The sequence below is a fragment of the Patagioenas fasciata genome, chromosome 23, assembly GCF_037038585.1.
Source record: "Patagioenas fasciata isolate bPatFas1 chromosome 23, bPatFas1.hap1, whole genome shotgun sequence".
Taxonomy (NCBI): domain Eukaryota; kingdom Metazoa; phylum Chordata; class Aves; order Columbiformes; family Columbidae; genus Patagioenas; species Patagioenas fasciata.
Genome location: NC_092542.1, coordinates 4,151,601 through 4,176,982, shown reverse-complemented (window position 1 = coordinate 4,176,982; position 25,382 = coordinate 4,151,601). Strand labels below are relative to the sequence as shown.

Below are 25,382 nucleotides of genomic sequence, written 5' to 3'. Positions count from 1 at the left end.
GCACAGAAACCTCCTTGTCTTAGAAAAACGTTGTCAAGGCTGAAGTCAGGACCTTCCATCTCATTTCTCTGCTGTGGAATGCAGAAGATGGAAAATGAACAAACCAGTAAAAGAAAGGAGTATCTCTGGGTCCAGGTTATTCAATATAACCCTGGAATATCAGATTGTTTCACAGGGACAGATCAGTCAAACCGGAATATTAATTTTTCACACCTGATATTGTGTTCCTCAGTTTCTTGCTGCTGCGTTTGTGCCCCAGGGGTTGTTTTACAGATGTGCTGAGCGCTCAGGCAAAACCCAGATCAAGCTACAGAGTGTTTTCGCACTAGAGAATACTTAGCAGGGAGGGAGGGGGAGAAGGGTGAGAGGAGAAAAAGCAATAAGAGATCCTAGTTATCTTAAATTGGACACACAATATTCATTAATAATTCCGGTTTATCTTCTCACACTTCCTCAGTTTACAAAATGAAGTTACGCCCTGGCACAAACACACACATGCACACCCAACAGCAGCAGCAAGAGAATACTTGTAAATAATTAGTGAATTATACAGACACTGCAGTGTGGAGTATTAATTTTAAAAAGCTCTCAAGATCCTTGTTAAGTACAATTTGAATAGCACGAAATAAGAATGTGTTGCGGCACAGAATGATACAAAAAACAAGCACTGCTTCTATTGTTCTGATGAAATAAAGTATTAGGGAAAAACGGAGTGTGCCTACAAAAGAGGACTTCAGAGTGCACGCAGAGTTGGGCTGACTTCAGGCTGCATTAGGAAAAAGTAGCATTTTGAGCTCCACTTCACAACCTTGAGAGTGCCCTTTCTAGTATAATTTTGGTAGCTGATCATATGAACAGTGTGTGCACATGTTTGTACACAAACACTGTGTTAGATATTTAAGACATGAGAAATATTTTATCATTCCATTATTATTTAGACACTGTACTCAAGAGAATCTTTCAATGTCTATATTCATATTAGAAGTCATTAAATTATTACTAGACTGACATATTCAATTTGCTCATATATTAGTTCTTGTTTCAATTTAGAATAACAAGAAGCGTTAGGAAAATGCAGGATAAACAATATGCTTCATGGTGCAGAACTCTCCAGCAGTTCTGTAAAAACGACTGATTTTTAGTTGCACTATACGCACAAAGATGATGCTGGAAGAGGAATTTGCAGCAAATCTGTATCTTTGTAATTTCTTCTTGAAGCATAGGTAGGTTTTAGTTAACCTGGAAAACTTCAGCTCTCAAATATTTTTGGTTTTAATCTATTAAACTAAACATTTCACTTAACCCATCGCAAAACACACATATAACAAATTCGTTCATTCTTCCTTGGGGCCGAATTCTGATACCTTTGCTGAATAACACCGAAAACTATTTCTCTAAAGTTCTCATCCAGCAAGTTGCTTTCCTGTACGATGGCACAAGAAGATTATTCCTGAATCTGACCATCTCTTCTTTAAATTTTATTGACGCAGGGTCAAGCCTTACCATCGATGTTCAAAGAAATCCCACTGATTTAACTGTGTAGCTGTTAATAAAGACTAGTGTTTTACAACGGTGCCGAAGTCACTTGTCGGGGGGGCTGGAGGTGCCCGATGTCCCTGCGGAGTCCGTCTAGCAGTTACTGTTTGTACCAAGGTGCAGATCGAGGCGTCTCTGGTATTGGCAACGTACAAACACAAGGTCTCAACAGTGATATCACCCCAACAGCAATAGAAGAAGTGGCCCGAAACTGGGATTTTCAGCACACTCCACGGAACGCAGTGGTTGTGCATATTCCATATACGGAAGGAAAGTGTGCACAATACTTTAGGTGTCCTAAAACAGTTTTATCTTCAGCCTTTACTCTTCACCAAATACTCATCTGAAAAGCTTACTGTTTTCCCTGTAAAAGGTAATTTCCTTATGGAAAGCTTCAAAACGAGCGGAGTTTAAAGCATTTTCAGGGTTGTTTCCCATCTCCGTAAATCTGACCATAGGGGTCTCTTGAAAGAAAATTGCTAAGAATTTCCAACTGGACTATGTAATCACAGCGCCTGGTATCAAGAGGAGGGGGAGTGACATGAAATCACTGACTTGTGACATACATTCCTCAGCAACAGCAGCTGCTGCCTAATGACAGCTAATAAGGGAATCTTCCCTTGACAGAGCTGCATGCCTGCAGTGGGACTGGAATGTGCCCCAGATAAATCCCCTGATAACCTAGGAAGCAGAGATCACACCCAAAGAGTATAAAAGACGAGCTTCGGAAGAGAGGGGAGAGGACAAGGAAGAGAGAGACCTGAAGAGACATCTCTGAAGAAACAGCTTGAACTTCTTTATTCCCAGTGAACCCGGCGCCATGGACACTAAAGGCTCCTTTTCCTGCGGCTTCTTCTTGCTGCTTCTCATCCAGCTCCAGCCCAGCAGAGCCAACCCCATCTACAGCCTCAGCCCAGCCAAAGAACTGGCCAGCATGGAGGTGAGGACTCTCTCCTTTTGCAAGGTTAAACTTTTGGGGTCCTTAGCGGTATGCGAGGTTGTGGTTTTGCCTTTCTTCCGCATGATCGGATAGCCATATCGGCCATCACATGCTGGGGGACAAAGTCTCGGGTCTTCACAGGGCTTCAAAAAAGCTCTACAGAGCAATATCCTCCAGAGCTGGGTTCACCTGAGCTCTAGGATAGCGGTGGGAAACAAAATTCTGATGCTGTGGGATGTCTGCTTTGGGTTTTCAGTTTTTCTCTTAAAGATCCACCTTCCTGGGAGTAACATCCCAGAGAGGGAACAAATCATCACAGTAGCTTTATAAAAATAAATAGGAAACATACGACCCTAGACTTGTGGATTTAAGAGAACTGGTTGCATGTGGATGGGAGATGAGGAGGTAAAGCAGAGCACCCAAAATCAAGCTTTTAGAAGAGTTGCTAGGGGAATAGTATGATCATTTAGTGTGACTTGTCCGGAAAAGCTTCTAGAGCTATGAAATTAGTACATGTGTATTTTAATGAATGAGAGAGAACACCCATTGATGCAGCAAAATACAAGCTTAAGACTCATCTTGCAAGATGAACTCTGAAAGCTCAAACATTTCCTTGGACTGGCACCAGTGACCAGCTTCTTGCAGCATCAGACCCTGAGAACAAACTCCTAAAATCCTTAGGACAGCGTCAGCCCAAGCTGGAGCTGCCGCGTGTCTCCAGCGGCTGGCTGAGAGTGCCTTCCAAATGCACTCACTGTCTAGCAAGCCATAAGGCTCCCTCCTCTCCAGTCTGCTTCTGGAGATGGACAATTAGATTCTTCTAATGGGCTGAGCTGCCCTTGAGGAGATTCTCTGATCCCTCTTACACAAAGATTTCAATATTATAGAGAATGGTACGCAGGAAGAAGTCACACAGCAGACATAAATTTAGCGTATAGGTGTTTTTAGGGGGTGCATGTTACTTTAGGGAGCAGCAATCCTGTAACTCCTGGGGCAGGAATTAGTGAAAACACCAAGAGCTTCTTCAAGCGATGCCCACTGAAATAGCCAGGGGTGAACAGCGAGCTGCTGGCAAGCAGCATCGCGGGCAACTTCTGAGAACACGGGAGCGGGCTGTGGATTCAGAGGTACTTTGAGACTGTGTGCCATCGGTCGGCTGAGTAGTATCTTCCTGTACAACTCAGATCTTGTTTTTTTTCTCTGCCAAGAGCACTTCTAACCTTGTCAGTAAGATACATTTCTGCAGCAAGCAGCTTCAATCAGCGCTCAGCTAGAGATTCCCGTAGGTAGAATAATTGTGAAGAGGGATTTACTGCAGAGCACAGAGCCAAAGTGCCACCGGCAACCAAGGGATCTAACCTGACAGTCTCCCTCAGGGTGGCTATGGGACCGTTAATGAACACAGAATGGATGACTCTAAGAGCTAGTAAATGACCACAAAAGTGGGACTGTGATAAAATTAATCCTTCTCTTACAGGCTCTGCTGGAGAAACTGGAGAATAAGTTTGCAATGATTGAAGCCCTGGAGACCAATCCTGACCTGCAAGAGCCCAAAATCCAGGAGGAGATGCTCCCAGAACTCACAGATGACAGTGAGGAGCAGAAGGCTGAACCCAGGCTGGCACCCAGCGCCCCTCTGTCCTACAGGGACCCCTTTCTCAAGAGACTGCGGGGGCTGCAGATGCCCAGGATGATGAGAGATTCTGGCTGCTTCGGGAGAAGAATTGATAGAATCGGTTCCCTGAGCGGAATGGGCTGCAACGGTGAGTCCCGTCTAAGCCGTTTCACTGCGACACACGAGCATGTTTTCACTGAAGTTGTCAATAAGACAATTTGAGAAAGGAATTAATTTTAGTCTAAGCTAGTATGATTTTTTCAAAAGAAACCCTGTGTCTATTGATTTGGTCAGTAAAACCACTGCTGACAGTAGTGGTATGTACTGAGAAACAGATTCTAGTAACATTTATTTCATGTTTGGTTTGCAGGTCCCAGGAAGAATTAGGACAAACTCCCTAGACCCTACTTTGAAGAATGCTTTACAGTACCTGTTCCTCCCAAGACGAAAGCCAGATGCTTTCCAAACTCTCCAACAGAAAGTTATTCCTATTTCTATTTATTTATTTATTTATTTATTTGACTTTTTTTTAAAGAACATTTCTTACTCTAGCACCAAGAGACCATCTTTAAATAAAACTAACACGTTAGACATCTATGCTGGACCTCTCTCCTGTCTGTTGCATTAAATTTTCTTGTATTTTCCTAAAGTCAAAAGCCTAGGTTTTATTGGTACTTTGGTACCCATGAGGCTGAATCTTACATAGGACGAAGAAAGTATGAGCTTGGTAGAAACAAAATAAAGTTTTTCACTAGAATTTTCCCTCTGCGCTAAGAAATTATAACAGATTAGCAGGAGAAAAAGCTTACTCAATGTTGAAAGACCAACACGAGTCCTCCTATAGACAGGGGTTTCACTAACAACAGAGTCCTTGCGCTGGTATTGATTATTCAGTCAAGGGAACCACACTCCACTGACACAAATCCCTCATCTAAGCAAATTCTGCAGGAAAATAAATACGAAAAAAATCATAACACTCCACAAATTTCAAGATAACCAGAGGGAGGAAAGGGAATTCATTGTATATGCTTTCTAGCACTGACCAAATAAAGGTTACGAGCATCAACAGAAAGATACATCATCAACTGTGTCTTGTCTGACTCTGCATGTGGCTGAGGTGCCGATACGTGTTTGAACCCTATCATGGTATTTCTCACGCGAGGGCAGGTAGGATCACCCCAGTTACAAAGCAGCTTGTACATAACATTTATCACTCATCACTTTCTGGGAATGGTCCCTCACAATGTTATTCTAAACATGGCTAATGCAGACACCGCAAATCCGATCAAGGTTTCATTTAAGCCTTTGCAGCTAGATTTCACATCTGTGATCTGAATTTGGCGCAAACCACATCCTGCCCCACCCCAAATAAGGTTATATTGCCAAGACCACGTTCAGTTAGCACCCCAAAAACCAAATTGCCTGGATTTCCAAGTCAGCTACAGCAATGGCATTGAGCCCAGGCTTAATGTAACTGTCCTGTTATTGTACATAGCACTAGAAAATGCGTTGAGCATCTAATTTTGGGTCTCATTCCCAGCAAACATTACTTGAGCACCCCAGAAAGCTCATTCAGCACCTAAGAACACAGCAGCACCAGGACGGACTCAACTGCAGACATCTAATTCTGACTTCCCATGTGCTGCTATAAAGGAAAGTAAAAACAGTGCTGGTACTCTAGCAATAACAGCCCTTGCTGGAGCTGAATTTCACCCAGTCAAGCAAAACTTGCATAGACACTGTAAATTGTCCCTCCCTGTCAGCCCCTCAAGGCACAAAACACTAATGAGTGCAGTGGAATGTGCTAAAAACAGCAAGAAGAGTTGGCGTAGCCTGACCTAGAGCCAGGTGGGTCCAGTATTAACAGCAAGCCAGTTCCCGGTGGAATAGGTCTGTATTGGCTTGCAGACAGCATGTTAATAGACCCTGCGGTCTGGGAGAACCTAATTGTGAGTAGGCAATCTAGGAAAAAAGCATCTCTGTGGCTGGATTTTTACTGCTACTCCCATAAACACAGTGAGCTGTAAAGCTCCCCCAGGGAAATCTCACAGCCGGGTCAGAGTAAGACTGCACACAGGAACAAGCACTTGGAAAAGCTGAATGAGAGAAACTCAGATTCGCTCTGCAGGTAACGAGCATCACCCCCAAGGACAAGCAAAGCTACCGGTGTGGTTGTGAGCACTGCATCAGAGAGCAGGGAACAGTGCAGGGAACAGCCAGTCCCAAACACACAGACTAAACCAAGGATATCCGAAAGTGAAGGGTCTCTCTAGAGCTCCATGTGTTACTTTCTGAAGAGGGTACAGACTGTGGTCAGAAGGGCACCTATAGGAAACACAAAGGCTCTACTAGGAACTGGCTTCCAGCAAAGCCAGGAATTTCAGCCTGTGGGTGCAGAAATGAAGGATCTTGGAGCCAGCTAGCAAATTAATTCATTAATCATGTGTGTCACAGAACAGCCGCATGCACTAGGACCCAGCAGTATCAGTGGCAAGTGCCACAGCTCTGCTGTTCACTGAGGGTCAGTAGGCTGACCTTTCCAGCAGGGGAAGAAAAGAGGCACAAGGGATTACCACAGCATGGGATGCATGATGTGTTCATGCTCCACCTTACTTTGCAGCAGCTTGGACTTGTGTTTGTGGCTCAAAGACTCAAAAGACAGTCCTGTTGTCCCATATATAAACCAAGTGCTAACCTGACAGCCTTTTATTTCTTCCGCTGTTGCTGTCAAAGAGAACTAATGCAGATTATGTTCCAAGTAACTATTCAGCACTGAGCATGGGGCAGGGTCCTGAAATCCTGCCCTCCTCCACCCTGTCAGACAGCAGAGTGCTCTATAAACCTGAAGCAACACCACAAACACAGCACCCAGGATGTATGTAAGTGCTATTGTGCTCATTGTGCAAAGGAAGGAATATGCCAATGAGATCAGAGAAGGACCAGGCTAACACCCTCCACCCAGCTTTGCAAGGCCAGACTTCAGACTTGCTTCCTAACAGCTTCTGGCAGTAACCCTGACTGGCAGTGCATAATTCAGCAGCTTTCTTTCCTTTGAAACACAGTAATTACACTGTAAACCACGAGCCTCATCTAGAAAATGGTCTGGTTGGTGTGTTTCACAGTGAGAAGGAAAACACCAGAGTGAAAGAAAAAGGCAGGATAAGACCACAAGATGGGCTCTTGGACCTCACTGCTGGCAACCAGAAACAATCTTTGGTCCTTTTTATTGACTGCTTGTAGTAGTTTGAGTCCTGCCTCTCCCATCATCCTATCTGGACAAAATTAATTAGTCTGACTGGGGTTCCTAGTTCAAAGAATCCTGAGCACATCAGCTCCCCTCTCAGCGGTACAACTTGCCCTTCATAAGCAGGAGGTTATATAACGCCTGTATTTTGTTTTCCTAGCCGCGGATTCCATCTGCGTTACATCCCACTGCCGCTGAGAAACGCTTCAGCACCCTGGACAACAAGAGCAGCTTCGTTCTCTGTGTCTCACAGGAGCGCAGCCCACACTCAGGGCAGCCATCCTGTTCCTTGCTGTGTGCGCTGCACATTACACACCCGTGTGCACACACACACACTAATGTAGGCAGCTTGGATCCTGTCAGCAAAGAAAAATTTAAAAATCTCACTGAACAACACTAAATTCTTCATGTCTTTCCTGAACTTACTGGAAGAAAGGTGGAAAGCAAGAGTTCTTGGGTAAGAAAAGTAGCAGTTGCCTCTAGCACCATGTGCACAATTCAGGTCCTTATTATATATTTGATAATTCCTTCCTTTTTAACAGCTGTTGTGAGACCGTGGCACTGGAGTGGTCACAGCCTAAAGGATTATACTAATTCTTATCTTTGCCCAGCCTCAAAGCACCTTCTGCACAAACTGTTCTATCCAGACAGCTCATAAATACCAGTTATTCATCTACCTCAAATTATGTTCTTGGATATTGCCATATTCTGCCAGTTCTATTATAACAAAGGGCAAAAATAAGACAACACTAGAAACATCAAAAGGCCTTGAAAGTGCTGAAGGAGACACACAAACATTTTACTTTCAGACATGTTATGGTTACATGAATATGTCCCAAGTGCCATAGTTCAAATAAAAATATATTCATACAAATTTAAAAAAAATACAATTTATATACACTGTGGAATTAGCTTACATCATTTCATAACAAAAAAAAAAAACAACAGTGCAAAAGAACAAATGGAAAGGTAAGTTGCTACCACTGGAATGGCTCACAGTTAAATTAACAATTCAAAACTGCATAATTAACACTGCACAGGGGAGAATGCCCCATACTACCCCCTAACTTTTGCCATCACTACTAATCCAGTTCTTTATTACTATTCCATTAGTGTTACTCTGAGTAAAAGGTTATAGGCACCTACATTAGAAGTAAGTTTCTTGGCAAATCACTAAGCAACCAGAGCCAGAGTAGAAGCAGTTAGTGTGTTGTAAGAAAGGAACTAAGTGACCAACCATCAGAACAAGATCAATTCAACACAAGCTCCTTTGCATCAGTCCTTAGCAGAAGGGAAATGCTGCATCTCCAAATGTCAGACGAACTTGTAATTCCCTTTCTGCAGGCTACACAACAGTGATTGCACACTGAGATTTCCCTTTAAAGCAGCTGACAGGGTCACCCACCATCCTCACTTAAAACTTCTTTACTGAAGGAGTGAAAGGGGTGTGTTTTCCAGCTGAAACATTTAAGACAGACGCACAGGCAGAGCAGACAGCAGGCTGGAGGCAAGGGGCTTCATGGGGAAGCAGCTGGTGTTCAGACAAATCTTAAGATTTTTCAGCCTGTCTTCTCTGGATTGCCTAACTCCAGGTTCCAGTAGCGATGACAAGACATCCTGCAGCAAAATATACTGCTGCAGTTTGAGTACAGAAGTAAAACAGGACAGGACCAGCTCAAGACAAACAATCTAAGGAGCCCTATTCACGTGCAGGAAGAGAGAGAACCTTCCACACACAATCATTCAACACGAGCAAGAGGGAAAGATTTGTCATGGAGAGACACAGGGCATCCTTGACAAGTGCTCTGACAGTAGGGGATTGTTAATACCACATTAGAGTGATCTGAAATCCCATCAAAACAGGATTCCTGGGACTTGTAACTGCCACCAAGCACAAATCCCAATTTCCTTCTGCCACAGCTCTCATCTACCTAGCTCCTTATGGCAGACAAAAGGTTAACTGGAGCACTCAGAGGCTGTGCAGAAGCTTTTCTGGGATACATTCCCCATGTTACTTGGCCCAGTCTCTTGGCTGAGAGAATGCTCTGTGCTTTATCAAGCCAATCAGCTCTGCAGCCCCTGGAGGCACAATGTTGGCTTCCCACTGAGGGTTATCTGTATGCAAAACTCAGGAGGGCAGGTGCCTGCTGGAACAATACAGGTGCTGGCCAGGATGGTACCTGCTAAAGCAGCAAACTGGCTGCAACTGGCTTCTAAGTGCTGATTTTGCCCTTACAGATATTCAGCTGTTACAGCTGCAAACATTATCCCAAGCATTTTTTAGAGCACAGACGGCCTCACTTATCGCCCTGCAGCAGATCCTGCCTGTTAGTCACCAGCACCACATATCCCTCCTGGATGGCAGCCTGAAGTTACACCAGCTCCTCTCATGACACAGATAATTCAACCAAACCCAGAGACAGAGCATGAGCTCCATTTGCCTCCAGAAAGCAACACTTCACCTCCCTGGTCTCTAGCTCTAGCTGGAAAGGTGTCCCAGGCTCTCACAGTTAGATCAGTACAAGGACAAAGTGCCTACAAATGCCAAGAAATGAAAGAGTGGTAGGGTAGTGACAAAGTGGAGTGCCACAAAGTGCCTTAGAAGAGTCTCTTACAGGGAGATAATAGCAACATCTAACAGGGAAAGAGATTTCTCTTCTCTGAGATGCACTGCACATGTATTAAATATTTATAATCCCAAACAGTAAGTGGAATTGAACTGTTTTCAACTCCTGATTTGCTGAGCTGCTCTCAAAAGTCAGCTGCTGTCAAAACCAGCACAGCAGAGACACTTGCCCATAAAAGAGGGGGAGAACTGCAAACTTCAGTATCTGCACTCAGCCTTGACAGCGACCCTCTTCTCACACAAATAAGGCAACAGTTGCAGGAACAAGGGAGGAAAAGGGAGACATACAGGAGTACAGGAAAAAGATGCTGCAGTTCTCTGCACAGGACACAGTGGAGCTAGACCGTTCTTTACCCCAAGCCTTAAAAAAACCCAAACAAAACCGCAGAACTGACAGTGTCAGGACATCTGATGAAAGGAGATAACCACGGCAGAGGAGAACAAAAATCTTGGATCAAGAGTGGTCAAACCAAGTGCCCGAGACCAATCAATAGCTCTGGGCTCAGGCAGCTCCTCTAATTCTCTGGCTAGCAAGATCTTTTCCAGCTCCCCAAGCTTGATATGCATGTGAGAAGCCAAACGGCAAGTCTTGGGCCTTATGGGGTCCAAGCAGAATGTGAGAGCATGTGCAGGCTTGGAAGAGGGAGGGAGCCACACCGACAGTGGGGCAGGGGCATCAAATGGTCTGATAGTGTTGTCTCAGTCTTCCCTGCAGAAATTCGTGGGTCAGGTTGTGCCGAGTGATTATCCCAACAATCTAAAAGAGGAAGAAAAGAGGAAAAAGAAAAAAGACAAGTCAGTATCCCAGATGTGCCACTAAGAGATGTGCATGGTAGAGCCATTTGTTCTTTACAACTACCAAAAACGAGGAACCTTGCAAGCAGTTCTTGACCAATGTTGAGTTAGAGTGGGTTCAAGTTAAAATTTTGCCAAAAAACCACCCCTCCCTCTCCCAGCACTTATCTACAGGAAAGACACTGCTTTAACTACACACAAACAGCTTAACTGCTGCTGTCATGTCTAGACACAGCAGTAGTTACTCCTGTCTAGGATGGGAAATCCTGTCCATGTTAGACAGCACACAGACGTAAGTAAATCCTTCGGAAAGTGAAAACAGTAGTCAGAAATAACAAAGCTCTCTCATTAGAGACATTTCTGGTGTGTCACATGCATGACTGCAGATAGCTTGTATCAGATACATTCTGGGAAGCTCTAAAACCAAAACAGGGAAATGATAAAGCTAAGTGGTGAATGCACACTGCCCATCACTAGCTGGCAGGTCACAACAGCGACCCTCACCCAGTCTGCTGGGAAAACAGTCAAACCATGTGTTTCAGCTGATGAAACACCTCCGTGATTTTACATATTGAGAGAGTTCAGAAGTAGGCTGCTCTCTAGTACTGCAAGAGCATCGTGTACTAAACATGGAATGAGTCAACATCTCATGTTTTCAAACAACAGGCTCTGCCAAGTAGCTATTAGAACCCCCAAGAGGCAGAAAAGGCACTGCTGCCCCACAGGGACACACCAGTACAAGCTTGAAGAGCAACAATTTCTAATTTTGTTTATAGGAAGTTACTGACACCTACTGACTATTCCTGAACATTGTAGGTGCAACGAGACATGTACAGTGAATCAAGGGCAAACCATTCAGAACAGAAAGCAAGTTCCCTTCCAGCGGAAAAACCTCCTGCCCCAACACACAGGAAATTCTGCTCTTGGTCTTGAATAAAGCTGCCAAAGAGGAAGCCAAATTAGCAGCCTCTGATGAGTTCAAGGCTGCACACCTGAGACAGGATAAAGATTGCATGTCCTGCCCTTTGCAGAGAAAACAGGCTTGGACCCAAAAGATGGTGTCAGAGTAATCAACAATGCTTCAGGGCCTTAGGAAAATCACATTCTGGTTTCTTCAAAGCATTTCTCTTTGATATTAATGAGATCTTAATTCTATCAAAGGTGGAAAGCATTCCAACAAACACAGTGGCTTCCTTGCTCAGCCAAGACAAAATGGAATGAGGACTCACCTCTCCAACTGCGTTCACAACCGGTAAATGTCGGAGCCCCATTGTCCTAAACAGGTTGAAGACTTGTGACACATGAGTGTTTGGAGAGACAGCAAAGGGTGATGGGTTCATGTATGGAGTGACATCCTGAGAAAGAAAAACAATTATTTACAAGTCACATTTTCACTGTCTCTGGGAATCACTAACAAGCAATTCCTACAACTCCTCCAAGGCACTGATCTCTGGACAGGGTATTAGACTGTGGGCATCTTTAATTTCTCCACAAATACAGAATTATTTCAGGAACCTTAATTTGTCACAGTTTGTTTGAACACTGTAACCTGAGACCTTAAGAGCCCAATGCTACAGAAAGCCCCTCAGCAGGACAAATGCAGGTCCATGAAAATAAGAATGTATATTTAAAAAGTACTTTGGCCTACACAGCAACCTTCCTGTCACAAAGAATGACAGGCTTGCCACTGACTGAGCTGCCAGCACAGAGTTCCAAACAGATATCAGCAGTTTGCCTGTCCGATCTCACTCGCGTGGGAGTCTAACCTAGAAGGATGTTAAACTAGACAGGCAACACCTTATTCTGAAAGTAAAGCATCGGTGTACGATGTTACCTCATAGCAGGATTGATTTCCACGTGCAAACAAGGCTGACTGAATGCATGAGGAAATACAGAATGTTGGTCACTGCACCCAGGGACTTACACATGCTCTCAGCTTTTGTTAAAGGCTCGGGACAGTCTTAAACATATATCAGGAAACACTGTCACTCTGTGGCACATCTCTTACCACTATCATGCGAGGGTTCAACAACGTGAGGTCCAGGTCATGGATATCTGGATAGCGGGGGTAATCCTCTGACATCTCTGCATGGGACAGACGAGGCTGACTCGCACTCTGCAATTAAAACAAATCCCACTGAACCAATGTCTCACTGTCCCAGACAGTACATGGGCTGCAAGCAGCACAGCAAACAGTGCCGCACAATCACTTACCCAGATCTCCTTCTCCCATGCCCATACACACAGCTTCTGCAGAGGGGCTCCTAGCAGCTCACCTCAGAACACAGCAGTGCCAGCCCTAACCCATACAAGTATTTAGCTGAGAGAGCATCAGTTCTGCTCTCCAACCTCTGACAGACCTACACTCAACACTGGAGGGCAGCAACAAATCAGCCTCGTGGAAGACAGGCCTCAAAAACAAATGTTCATACTCATCTCAGCCATACAGCTGATACGGAAAGACCGTGGCACACAGTATAGGTACAGTATACACTGCTGGTTGCTCTGTTTGTATTTAGTATCTGCCCTCCATTCACCAGTTCTGACAGGATTGCACCTTTATGCAACAAATGGGTCTCTTGGTTTATTTTTAAACAGTATCTGCCCTCTTTTCCTGAGGGTGTTTAAACAACCATTAAATTCTCTTTATTCTAGATCTGCAAGGGAGAATTTACATTATCCATCTGCAGCTTTTAGAACACAGATGCATTCTTTTTGGCATCCCAAAGATATTGTTCCCAGCCTTCTCAGTCAAGAAGGCACAATTATGAAGACTCACCGACTGGCTCTCAGAGTAACAAACACCCCTGACGAGGAGGGTGACCAGCTGTGAGCGCAAGATCAAGCCATGGAAGGTCAAAGGTCTGAAGCGTTCCTCCATGGTCCACTCTTCACTGGGAGACTGGTCAGGGTACAGGTTGGGGTAGGGAGTGTATCTGTAACAGATTTAACATGTTATAAGTTGTGTGAACTTACAGAGAGACATATACCCCTACCACCAAAACAACAACAGCTATTTCAGCTCTTTGCAACCTTCTGAACATTCCAGGGGCTCTTGCTAGAGACAAGCAAGTCTTTTCTCCACCAAACAAAATAGCAGAGAGAGGTCAAGAGACATTACCATGAGCAGAGTATGACAAAAGCAGCAGAATGGAGACAGTCTCCTAACCCTCAACTTCAAATCACTTGCTACTGAAGCAATTTTCAGTGCCAAATTACTCAGATTCTAACAATAGCTGAAGCATCTGGCAAAACATCAGGGTCAGGACTCCACTCACAAGCATCACAAGCACTAGGGTAGAAACTGATTCACTAGACTGGGCTTCTGCTGGCAACAACTGTAATCCAAGCCTGGTGACTCAGCCCAGTTACCAGAAAGGTGGTATCAGTATTATGGCACCAGGACATTAGCTCCTCTGAAAAGTGAGCTTTGCAGAGACCTCTGGTTTCTGCAGACAAGAGGATATTGATTTCTACAGACAAGATATTTCCCCAGGTATTCTATCCTTTTGCAGAAATTAACAAGTTGGATATCATCAAGCCTTCAGCCTAGGAACTCAAGTCACGGGTGTGAGTCCCAGCACCAGCTGATGAGACCTGACAAGTCACCTCTAAATCTCACATACTAGCACTGTTTCCTCTGACACGGGAATGACAGAGACTGATGAAGCATCACAACACATTTCAACATATGGAAACACCCTGTTTCCATGTATTTGGGCCTACCAGGATCTCACCTTCTCTCTAGCATCTGCTGCAGCAGATCCTCCTTCTCCGGTGGCTCCTCCGTTGCTATGTGCTCATCACACATGTTACGCAATTCACTTGACGGGTAGGATTTCATGGACTGACTGCGCTTGCGCTGCTCTCCAGCTCGGGTGAGGATGCTTGATTTCTGCACACAAGAAACAATTTTCAGACACTAAGCAGATCAACAGTTATCCAAGAGCAACTATGAACTATTTGATCACAGCTTTATGTCACCAGATAAGGTTTTCCTTAGTCAGTGCTGCTGCAGCACTTGTAGGACTGTACCCCCTTGGACAGAGAACGTGGAGTTTAGGAACTCAGGCACCCTTTTTCACTAGAACACAAGTGTGCCACAAGCACATTTCTTATTCACTCTGATCTTAAAGTTTCGCAAGAGACTAAAGCATCTGTCTCACTACCCCTCCTGCAAAGGGGAGAAGTATTTAGGCACCTATTACTGATCTCAATGGTCAATTTAGAATTTCAGTGCCAAATCCAAACTTTTTCCATGTCTATCCTAAAACAGGTTACTTAGTCTTCTTAACTTCCAGATATAGTAACATAGCTCAGTCTGCTGCCTTTGCCATGACCCAGAGAACAGAATGAAATTGAGTCCTTGAAAATGTTGTGTTGTAGCGGGTGATTATCTCTGATCTGAATTCTGCTCTGACGAAAGGGCCTTCCACCTGCAAAACAAAGCTCTTTACCCTTCAACTTATCAGACAAGCAACTTTTTACCTTGAATTTGATGTTGTTACTTATCAGCTGATTTCCCTTCATGAACTCCCTCTCATTGCCACGGTTCTCAGTCACTACAGGGAAGGCATGATGGACAGTCGTGCGCAGGATGCTAACGAGGGACTGGATCCTGGTGTGTGGGTAGACATACGTCAGGTTGGGTTCCATGATGTCACTGGCTCGTAGTCTGAGGAAACAGAAATCCAAGGTTACTGAATGCATCACGTCAGTGACAGAAGGTTGGTGATGGACAAACGAAGAAACAAACCCCATCCCAAAATGAGATCCTAAAGGAGTCTGCTGCAATTTAATTCTGCCAGCTCCTTATTCCTGTGTGCTTGATTTTTTTAACACAACATTGCATCAATGATGCACTATAGGCTCTCAGAGCAGCCAGATTCGTGTGAGATGAAGCATCATTCCTCAGCATTACAACATTAATTTCTGAGCAAAAGCCCTACCACAAACTCTAACCCACAGCCCTGCCAAGCGGAGCAGCCTTACTTATCCATTTCCACCTCTGTTTCCCACTCCAGAAGAGGCACTCCTCGCAAGTTCACGTGGATGTCATAGATGCCTTTGTTGAAAAAGTCTCCTGTCCATTTGGCTACCTGCAGAGCAAATGGAATGTATACTGAGCTGTTGCTTCAAGTACAAGACTCCTTAGCTTATCGGAGCCCTGGAGTGAACAGAAATTCAGGGCCAGCACATCTTCAAGCAGTCTGCAAGAAGCCAGAACACTGCACTTACCATGAGGGTGATCATTATTGGGAGGCCGTAGGTGATCTCGTTGGTCGATTCAATTAGGATGACAGTCAGGCTAATCGTCATGCGGACCACTCCTCCCAGGAATGCTGCCGCCCCAATCAGTGCAAAGGTTCCTGAGTAGATGTGATCCAGGCCAATGTAGCTAGGGTGAAACACAGAGCCCAGAGATTAGAATAACCCCAGAGCTCCCCGAGTGTCTGCAGCACATCTCTCACACACACACTCTCTCAATGCACCTTTTGAGGAGGTTGGCGACCAGACGTCCGAAGGCAGCCCCACAAAGTAGTGATGGCACAAAAAGACCACTGGGCACAGAGATCCCGTATGTCCAGCAGGAGAGTAAGAAATAGAGAAGGAAGAACAAGGACAGTGTGACTGGGCTGAAAGTACCTGCAACACAAGAAGAATCATGACTAAAGGGACACAGGTCTGTTGGATGAAGACAGTAGTCTTGCACCATCCACCCCTCAGCTCACAGCAAGCTCATCTCACAACAGCTCCTTAGTCTCCCAGTCCAAACACACAAGAAGAAAATGAGCAAGTGAAAAAGAGAAGAAAAGCAGGCCTTTTTTCTCCATAGAGGAGGCTTTCACCTATTGTACTAGCAGTCCCCCAGAGCCGTGAAGGCCTGAAGATGCTCTTGGCTTTGTGGTTCTTATGACAAGGCTGTTTCAAGCAAGATGAAGCTCTTGAGCCTAAGCACGGAATGGGATACTGTCTCCTAGTTACTCACCATCCTGGTGGAAGAGCTGCAAGATGGCTGACTCCTGAGGGTTGAAGAAGAGTGTGGCCATGTCATTGTAAGTTTCATTCGGGCAAAAAAAAGTTTTGATGCTTGAATTCACATCCTCTGACATGCCCTAATGCAAGACACAAAGACACTAAGAGTTAAAATCCCCTCTCTCCCACATTAGCCTTTGTGCAGAGTGGGAGCAACCCTTCCGCACAGGGCTGCCAGCCCACACTTTGGGAAATTCAGACCAAACATCATCAGCAGAGATGAGGCCTGGAACATCAATGGGCTCCCTGATTCACAGCCTGAGCTGCTTCACCAAGGTACAACAGTACAAAGGGCAGCTTTCATCATTGCCCTAAGCTCCTGCAACTGTCTGTAGGCATTCTTCTATGTACTGCATGCTGTCAAAAGCTTGTTATGTGCCTGCGCTTCTCTGGAGGGTGAACAATATGACAGGGATGTATAATCTTCACAGAAGATCCCTCACCTCCAGGTTCAGAGTGTCATTGCCACTATGATTGTTGGAAGACATCTGCCGGCATTCCCCCAGAACCATGGAGGCTACAAAGACCACGAGCGTGGTAGTCAACGACACCAGCAGGCTCTCCAAGACTCTGCAAGTACACAACAGAAACCATACATTGAAGCCACACTCAGCCCTGTAACCCAGTCCCAGCTCCGCACATGACTTTGATGAGGCTGCAAGAACAAGCAGTCACCAGAGCTTAACATCAGAAGCAGGAGACTCTGCAAGTCAAGCTGAATTATGACTTGGTTGCCAGGGATTGCATTAACTTCCCTTTTTAATTGCCTGTCCCAAAAAGGAGCTATTTCTGCCCAGAGAACACACAGCAGTCACCTACAAAAAGCCATAGGGAAGGGTTCAGTGATGAGGATGTTCACATGGAAACAATGTTCTGTAGATCCTTGCAGGGCAGAAGTCTAGACAGGACTAGACAGGTTGATACATAGTGTCTTATATCTCTCCTTTTCTAAATGCTGAAGTGCAGTTGGATATTTTTTTTCCCAAACCTTGGCTTCTTATTTAGGAATCGTCCAGAGCAAACCAACAGCTATTTTCCAGTATTACATGGCAATTCCCTCTCTAAATAGCACAGATGTTAGCACAGCCTTGGATTTAATTTATCAATTAAAAAAAAGAACGTGGGATCTGCTGTTCCTTCCACATTTGTTTGGACAAGACATAAAAAAATACTGCATGGAGACAAAGCTCTGGTTTGTCTCAGCTATAACCTTTATTATAAAAAGCCTCCTGCGTAGCCCTTGTAAGGGGTTGCAGCTTTCTCTGTACGACCAGAGTACTTACAAAAATGTGGAGGGACTGTAACATCTGGTTTCTGGTGTTCACTTCTAAGTTCTACGGAGGCTTGGCTTTGTGATTTCAGAAAGAAGAGGTCTGGGATTTTCTCCAGTCGCACTCTCTAGGTCTCCTAGCTTGATGTTTTTGCTTTGTGACAGTGAATACAGATCACAAATCGCCGCACAAACTCAAGAAAGCACAAATACCTGACCAGCTTTGGCTTGGGATGCACGTTCCGCATGCGATACTTCGCAAGTCTCTTGTTCAGGCAGTTGAAGGTGGCTCCAAGAAGGCCTCCTACAATCCCCATCAGAACGAAGAAGCCCAAGTCCACAGCCGTCCAGAGGTGGCATTTCTTATCAGACTCTGAGCACTATGTGCAGAAAACCATAAAAATAAGCATTACAGTTGCTGCTGCAATTTTCTACCAATGCTTCTGTCTCCACAGCAGGAGACTTCCAGCAGCTGTGGCCAAAGGGGAACAATTCTGTCTTAGGCTATCAAGGTATTTCAGCTAAGTATCAGCTGCCTTTCACTGAAACATAAGCATGTATCACCAAAAAAAAAAAAAATCTACCAGAAAGAAACATCAAACTCATCAAACTGACAAGAGACTGGAGCGGGAGTGGAAATAACAATACTAAATCTTACCTTGAACTCCCCAAAGTTCAGCAGCCCAGGGAGCTGGAAAGACCCCCAACTTCCAAACTGAATCCCAGAGCGGAAAAAATTCAGGGTGAAGGTGGCAGCCATGGAACAGAAAAGCTGAAAAAGTAAAAAAAAAAAAAAAAGGGAAGAACTGAACACTCCAAAATTAAGACTGGCCCAGTCAGCTCTTTAAGACTTATGCCTGGGGAAGAGAAACTCAGAGCCTTCTCAAGCTTCAGAAAAATAGCCTTACTGAGGTTTAACATTCATTCCCTGCTAGAAAAGACAGCAGGGCTAGAATGGACCCCTATAATAATCTGGTTTCCCACACAAGAAATCAGGAATTTCTAGCATCTGCCTTCTCTGTCTGCTCCCAAAGGACTGGACTGCAAAGAGCCCAGGCACAAAAGCCCTTTCGTCCAGTCACACTAAATCTGCTGCCTGCAGAGCTGCTCCACAGTTCCACGTGGTACCAGACCCCTCCCTGCTCTTGGTCCATAGTAATTCTGGAGCACTCAGAGCAGGGAAACTCTCTCCTGACAGGAGAGCTCAGGAGGAGACACAGGATAATCTGAATGCCCTCACGGACAAGCTCTCCCAAAGATCCAACTCAAAGAAACACACAGAAAGAGCTGGGGTCACTACTCACCACTTTCCATGTAAGTCCCTGGTTCCAGAAGGAGGAACCTTCTTCCAGGCTGAAAAGAGTGCCCCCAATTGGGGCTCCAAAGGCAGCTGCAACCCCTGCAGCAGCTCCAGCAGATACAAAATCCCTTTTATCCCTGAAATGAAGAGGAAAACAATCTCAGTTTAGCAAAGCAGAGCTCTGGAGGTGCGTGGGTTCTGCAAAATAAGAGACCATTCCCATTCCAGATATATCCCAGGGATACAGGAGTGACAGCTGGGAGAAGTGTTGGCCATGGCAGGCAATGCCATTTATTCAATATGTCATTGCAGCATCATGCTTTTTCTCTAGAGCACCAATACAGAGCAAAACTCTGACACTACAGAACTGCTCTGTATATGAAGAACCATCCCAAATCACAGGGCTTCAGTATCACTTGATAGAATTACAAAGAGGGAAGGGCAAGATTTTGTTCATATTCAGATGGACCTGCTTTCTCTGTAGTATATCTTGGTCTCAAGGGGTGAGTAACTGAGTTTGTTCCCAACAATGAGGCCATTTAACCGTTCAGATTAAAGGTTTTAAATGAATTGAGATTTGTGGAGTAGTACAAGAGAACATCAGTGAACATGGAAACCAGAGTAGAGCAGCACGGAAGAGTCAAGTTCCGGTGTTGTTTTGCTGCAGAATGAAACTGCAGGACACCAGAGGGAAAATGAAAAACCAACTGACTGATTCATCCCAGTCCACCACCCTTCTCCCAAGGAAGTCCGCTGACTCATCCTCCTCTACATCCTGGTACAGTACCTGTCACTGCGGAAATAGGGGAAGTTGAACTGGATCTTCCTCAAAGAGATGCTCTGAAACTACAAACAAAACAAAGATTTAGAAAGACAGAAGATGGAAACTTATTCCTCACACCACTCTTACAAAGCAGTGGCATGACCAGGCCAGTGACCCAGGCCAGCACTAACCTGTGGCAAACCTGCACCCACGACAGCACCACTGTGAATCATTGGACCCTCCTTCCCGACAAAAAGACCTGAAAAAACAGCACTGATGAGGCAACACAGTCTCACCCTGCCTCTCCCTTGCTTATCACTCCCACGCCATGGCACAGCGCCCTGGGCCAAGCCTGCAGCTCCTCCCTTTCCCCTCGAGGTGAAGGAAGGTGCTGACCCCTTGTCCCGCAACCCCCCAAATGTTTGTGAAGACTTGCACAGACTTGGCACTCCAACTGGGTGGAACTATTCCAAGACAGCTGTTGCAAGGCCTCTGAACTCTCCAGGTTACTCTGCCCTGGTACCTAGAACATAACCTCTCCCAGGCTGCTCCAGACAAGGTGCTCTGGAGAATTCTCAGGTCTTCTTGGACTCAGTCATAAAGAAGCACTTCTGATTAGCCCACACAGAAAAGTACCTGTTCCCCCAAACAGTTCTGATCCTTCTGTTTTCTACTCTATATGTGCATTCAGGGCTCATCACTCTGCTCCAGCCCATCAAAATTATTTTACTGGACAGGCAGGAGAAGCCTTTTGTGCCCTACATACAGCAGGGACAGCATTTTTCATACTTCAGCAATTCCTTACCCCAGCAAGATCAAGACACCACAGCCTTTCTTACCTCCTGCCACACTGAAGAGCACTCCCATGGCTTTGCACACCACTGTCCGGAGACGCACCACTCCTGGAACCTTTACCCCGTTGAGGTAGCACTTAATTTCAGGAATTCCCGATCCAGCTGCTACAGGCTGTAGAAAAGAAACACTGATGCTGTGTGGCATTGTTTACATAGCTAACCAACAATATCTCATCAGAGAGCATAGCAAGGGACCAAGAGACCCTGCTTAACTAAATGAATTATCACTGTGAAGCTGGTTTGATGTCTTGGGGCAGAAAGTAATTCTGGTAAGAAGGAAACTTCTTACCCAGGACCCATGCAAGCACAAAGGGAAAGGAAAAGCAGATCTCAAGTCTTACTTGGATCAGGACCAGAAGGCTGGCAAGAAAAACAAAGGTCAAGTTGAATCCCAGCAGCTCCAGCAAGGACAAGGCAAGACAGCCTTTCTCGGTGCATTCTTCCACCGCTGCAGAGACCGTCAAGGAAAGTAATGACATTTGCCACATTTACACACAACCATTTGGTACTGCCTGTGGGTCTCACTGGCATCAGGAGCCAAGCCTGTGATTCCTAATCCAGCCAGGGCAGCAGTCAGGCTTCCCTTTCAGAGCTCAAGACTGAGCTACAAGGAAGGGAAAACATTCTTTCAGGGATTAGTCTTTGCCTACATACATGATACTGGAACCACTTCTTGGTTTCAAAGGCTGAATTACATAGGCAAGTTGAAAACTTGATTAATCATCAATAACACGACAGATGGCAGAAGTCCGAGTGTCAGCTGTTCTGAGCGAAATACGGCAACAGGAAGGAACAGGTCACTTGAGTTTAACGGGAACCCTTACACGAGGTAAAAGATACAGCTTTGTACGACCTGGAACTTGAGCTGGGTAAAGAGCCGTACGAAGAAATCCACAAAGAGGCCCACCTATCAAAAACAACAGATCTGCCATCAGAAATTACTACAAACAAGTAACAAAGACCAGTCTCTAGTAAGTCCTACCAGAAGTACACACTCCTGGAAGGACAGAGGAAGAAGGCAAAAGAGGCACTGTTCAGAGTAAAGTAACTTCAGAAGCTCAGATCTGCTGCATCCCTTGTTCTCCCTGGGATGTACCCAACTTAGAATTCCTCCCAAAGAGCTGCATTTTGGAGCACTAATCTGCTGGCATTTTTAACACCCACAGCATACTTCAGGGGACAGAAGAATGCTGGTGTTTAATTGAGGCATACAGTCAGCAAAGCTAATTTTCAAACACTCTAGAAACATATGCAGCAAAACTAGTACTACCAAACACTAAAAAAATAAAGTTCAACTGTAAATTCATATCCATTTTTTACTAAGTGCTCACTTTGGACAAGTTTTTCTGTATGCAGAATTAAACGATTTGCCAAAATACTTTGCAAAGAAAGTACAGTAAGATCTGAAAGAAAAAAGGCTTCCTGGAAAATAATCTAAAAACAGCAAGCTATAATTCCCAAAAGACAACTCAAGCTACTAAGCTCTCCACTTCATGAAAGAGAATGTTTCCTCCTCTTTATGCCTCAGCCATTGACTTCTAAACCATTCCTGCTTAGTCTCCTGAATTTTCATCATTCCCCAAACAGCATGACCCTTACCAGGCCTGTGCAGACTCCAATAGCAAAAACCATCACCCACTTCACTGCTTCATATCTCTGTGCTTTCTGTTGGGGAAGAGGATAAAAAATGAAAAGTCAAGTCAAAGAAACATAGAAATGTGGTTTTGGGCTCCACAGCTCAGTTACAGCTAGAGTGATTAATCAACAGAAGATGATGACAACAGCAAACTGAAAATAGGGAACTGAAAATGCTGAACATCTTGCTCACTTTAAACCTGAGGATCAGAACAGATGCTGGAAGCTAAAATCTCCACATATATTTTTATTCTTTTCATAGAGATACGAAGAAAGCATAAGAATTTATTTCATAATGAAGAAAAAACCCACAACACTTCCTGCAGTGAAGAGTATTTAGAATCATAGAATGGTTTGGGTTGGAAAGGACCTTCAAATCTCATCTAGTCCAACCCCCAGCCATGGGCAGGGACATCTTCACCCAGATCAGGTTGCTCAAAGCCCCATTCCAACCTGATCTTGAACACTTCTGATAATGGGACATCTACAACTTCCCCAGGCCAGTTTCTCTGGGAAACGTCCACAATTTTAGCTCTCAAGCTAATAAAAAAGAAAGAACAAGGTCCTACCTTGTTGTCCATGCTCTCCAAAACTTCCAAGTAGGGGTCATTGATACAGCGATCATAATCCAAGCTCTGAAAGAATGCCAAAAGGTCAATTTAGGAGAATCAGGTCCAACAGATTGAGCAAGAAACTACGGTTAGCAGACCTTGTTAAAGATTACTATCATTACTATCCCCACAGCAGGTTTTGCAAACAGTAGAAGAAAAAAAACTCCTGGAAACAACTTCATTCAAATATTTCCAGCAGAGCCAGACCCTGAGAATCAGGAAGTGAAGGAACAGACCAATTTCATTGTCCAAGCTGAGAGACATAGGGAACCAAACAGGAATGTGACTGATTAATACGACTTTAAATTAAGTAAGTTATGTCATACAGATTTAGACTTTGCTTCTTTAAGTGCCTGCAATTTGACAGTGCAAGGGGTAACATCGGATCTTTATATTTAACCTCTCACTACAACAGACCACTAGATAAGAATTCCTCTCCACATGAACACCATCAATTCTGAAGCTTATCAGAGCAAGGAGTTCAAAGCAATACAGAGTTGCTTAGTTGTACTCACAAAGTACCACTTGCTTCTATCTACAACAGCTTCACCTTTTCAAGCCAAGCAGTAACAGGCTGAGCTGGCGACACCCCTGCTGACAGCACCTGCTCTAAATAGCTCAGGGCCACCATACAGACATGCAAAATGCAAAAGTCTCCTGTAAGAAGCAGGATCTGAAAGATGGGAAGATCTGCTGCGAGCCAGTATGGCAACATACAGCAGTAAGGCAACAGCTACCAAGTTGCTACAGATATTTTCTACAGTCACGAGAAAACAAGACCACTAGAGCCTGTAAATCTCACATTTTAAAAAAGTGGAACAATGTAGCAAACTCTGAAAATAAATTTCCTCAACAGGAGTCTGACTTGAGGAGTGGATGTTCAAGCTCTGCTCACAGGGCTTTAACCCTGAAATGTATAATGATGATGAGCCGTTCTTCGCAAGTGCAGCAACTCTTGGTATTTCTTTTGGTGCCAATGCAATCTAACTAGTGATGCATTTTAAGTACCTGCCCCATTACAAAACCAAACAGATCGAAACCTGTCTGCAGTTCTTTTCACATTGATTTCACAAGCTACTATCAGTTAATTTCCCACCTCATAGTCTTTGCGTGGAAGAATCTCATCCTCCTCTTCATGAGTTTCTCCTAGGATTGTCTGCAAAACAAACATGGGAAAGGAAAATCAGCAGGGGAATGAATGCATACACAGGTGCTCACAAATATCAGTAGTAGAGCCAAAGTTAGGGTAGGCCTATGTCACTGTTGCTTATAAAGTCAGAGTATGGTTTACCAGACCATCACCAGCCTTGGAGTAACTGTATAGGGCCTTACCTTAAAGCTTGCAACTCAGCAAGAATGCGCTACGTTCTATATGGGAGCTCCACGCAGCATAGTACTAAACCCACATTCCAGCTACTATCACAACAGGTTACAGGGAAGTACAGGGCAGGAAATTTGCACAGACACCACTCTTCTGCACCAGGCTGCTGGAGAGAGTCCCTGCCAGGGCCGCTCCCCTCTAACAGCTGCAATGGCTGCTGTGCCCAGGAGGAGCAGCAGCACATACTGAGACATCAGCCACAGGCGCTGGGACACCAGGCCCAGCCAAAGCAAACACTGTCTGGGGTGCTGGTACAGCGCAGGCCGAGGCACCGGCAGCAGCGGCTGAGCTACCGTGTCCAACATGAGAAAAAAGAGCAGGAACGGCTGAGGCCCTGGGCCGAACGGTGGCTGAGGTACCGGGGCCCAAAGCACCTGCTGAGGTACCAGCTGAGGAACCGGGCCCTGAGTTGCTGGGCGCGCAGCGGCTGAGGTATCAGCTGAGGTACCGGGCCCTGAGGTGCTGGGCCGAGCGCGGGCTGAGGCACCGGCACCTGCAGCAGAGGCCCAGCGCCTTAGCAACGCTCAACGCCCCTCACAGCCGCCCGCCCTCAGGCACTCTCCAGAGCCGCCCGGGCCGGGCCCGGTGTCTGGCGCCGCCAGGAGGGGAAAGGCCGGGAGCGCGCGGGGCCACAGCCGTACCAGCTCCTCGGGGGTGCGGCTCTCCCGCTCGCCGCAGCAGCGCGGGCAGCAGCAGCAGCACAGCCCGGTCCCGCATCCCGCCATCTTCCGCCGCCGCCGCCCCGGCCCGGCCCCACCCGCCGCGGCAGCGGCAGC

The 25,382-nt window shown here is 45.4% G+C and overlaps 2 protein-coding genes across 2 annotated transcripts; one reads left to right on the top strand and one right to left on the bottom strand.

Annotated features, from left to right (window-relative positions):
• Nucleotides 1-2,258: 2,258 nt before the first annotated feature.
• Nucleotides 2,259-5,172, top strand: LOC136111353 (natriuretic peptides A). Its single transcript, XM_065855473.2, has 3 exons — nt 2,259-2,476; nt 3,954-4,239; nt 4,462-5,172. The coding sequence occupies exons 1-3, from the start codon at nt 2,357-2,359 to the stop codon at nt 4,476-4,478; spliced, it is 423 nt and encodes a 140-aa protein (XP_065711545.2). The 5' UTR covers nt 2,259-2,356; the 3' UTR covers nt 4,479-5,172.
• Nucleotides 5,173-8,110: 2,938 nt separating this feature from the next.
• Nucleotides 8,111-25,363, bottom strand: CLCN6 (chloride voltage-gated channel 6). The gene is made up of 23 exons (XM_065855231.2): nt 25,248-25,363; nt 24,322-24,381; nt 23,184-23,249; nt 22,579-22,644; nt 21,820-21,886; nt 21,321-21,427; nt 20,965-21,091; nt 20,317-20,384; nt 20,150-20,208; nt 19,367-19,499; nt 18,721-18,834; nt 18,276-18,442; nt 17,236-17,362; nt 16,746-16,872; nt 16,249-16,402; nt 15,995-16,154; nt 15,749-15,855; nt 15,245-15,431; nt 14,494-14,651; nt 13,536-13,692; nt 12,765-12,872; nt 11,986-12,111; nt 8,111-10,718 (listed from the first exon to the last, which is right to left on the bottom strand). Exons 1-23 carry the CDS (start codon nt 25,329-25,331, stop codon nt 10,638-10,640), a joined length of 2,610 nt encoding a protein of 869 aa, XP_065711303.2. The 5' UTR covers nt 25,332-25,363; the 3' UTR covers nt 8,111-10,637.
• Between the last annotated feature and the right edge of the window lie 19 nt (nt 25,364-25,382).

Bases quoted from the DNA above. Each gene is read 5' to 3' on its own strand.
- LOC136111353 (XM_065855473.2), top strand. From the start codon at position 2,357: ATGGACACTAAAGGCTCCTTTTCCTGCGGCTTCTTCTTGCTGCTTCTC. The intron at 2,477-3,953 runs GTGAGGACTCTC...CTTCTCTTACAG, and splicing joins AAGAACTGGCCAGCATGGAG to GCTCTGCTGGAGAAACTGGA.
- CLCN6 (XM_065855231.2), bottom strand. From the start codon at position 25,331: ATGGCGGGATGCGGGACCGGGCTGTGCTGCTGCTGCTGCCCGCGCTGC. The intron at 23,250-24,321 runs GTGGGAAATTAA...GCATTCTTTCAG, and splicing joins TTCCACGCAAAGACTATGAG to AGCTTGGATTATGATCGCTG. The intron at 12,873-13,535 runs GTGAGTCTTCAT...TTTTAATTGCAG, and splicing joins GTTACTCTGAGAGCCAGTCG to AGTGCGAGTCAGCCTCGTCT.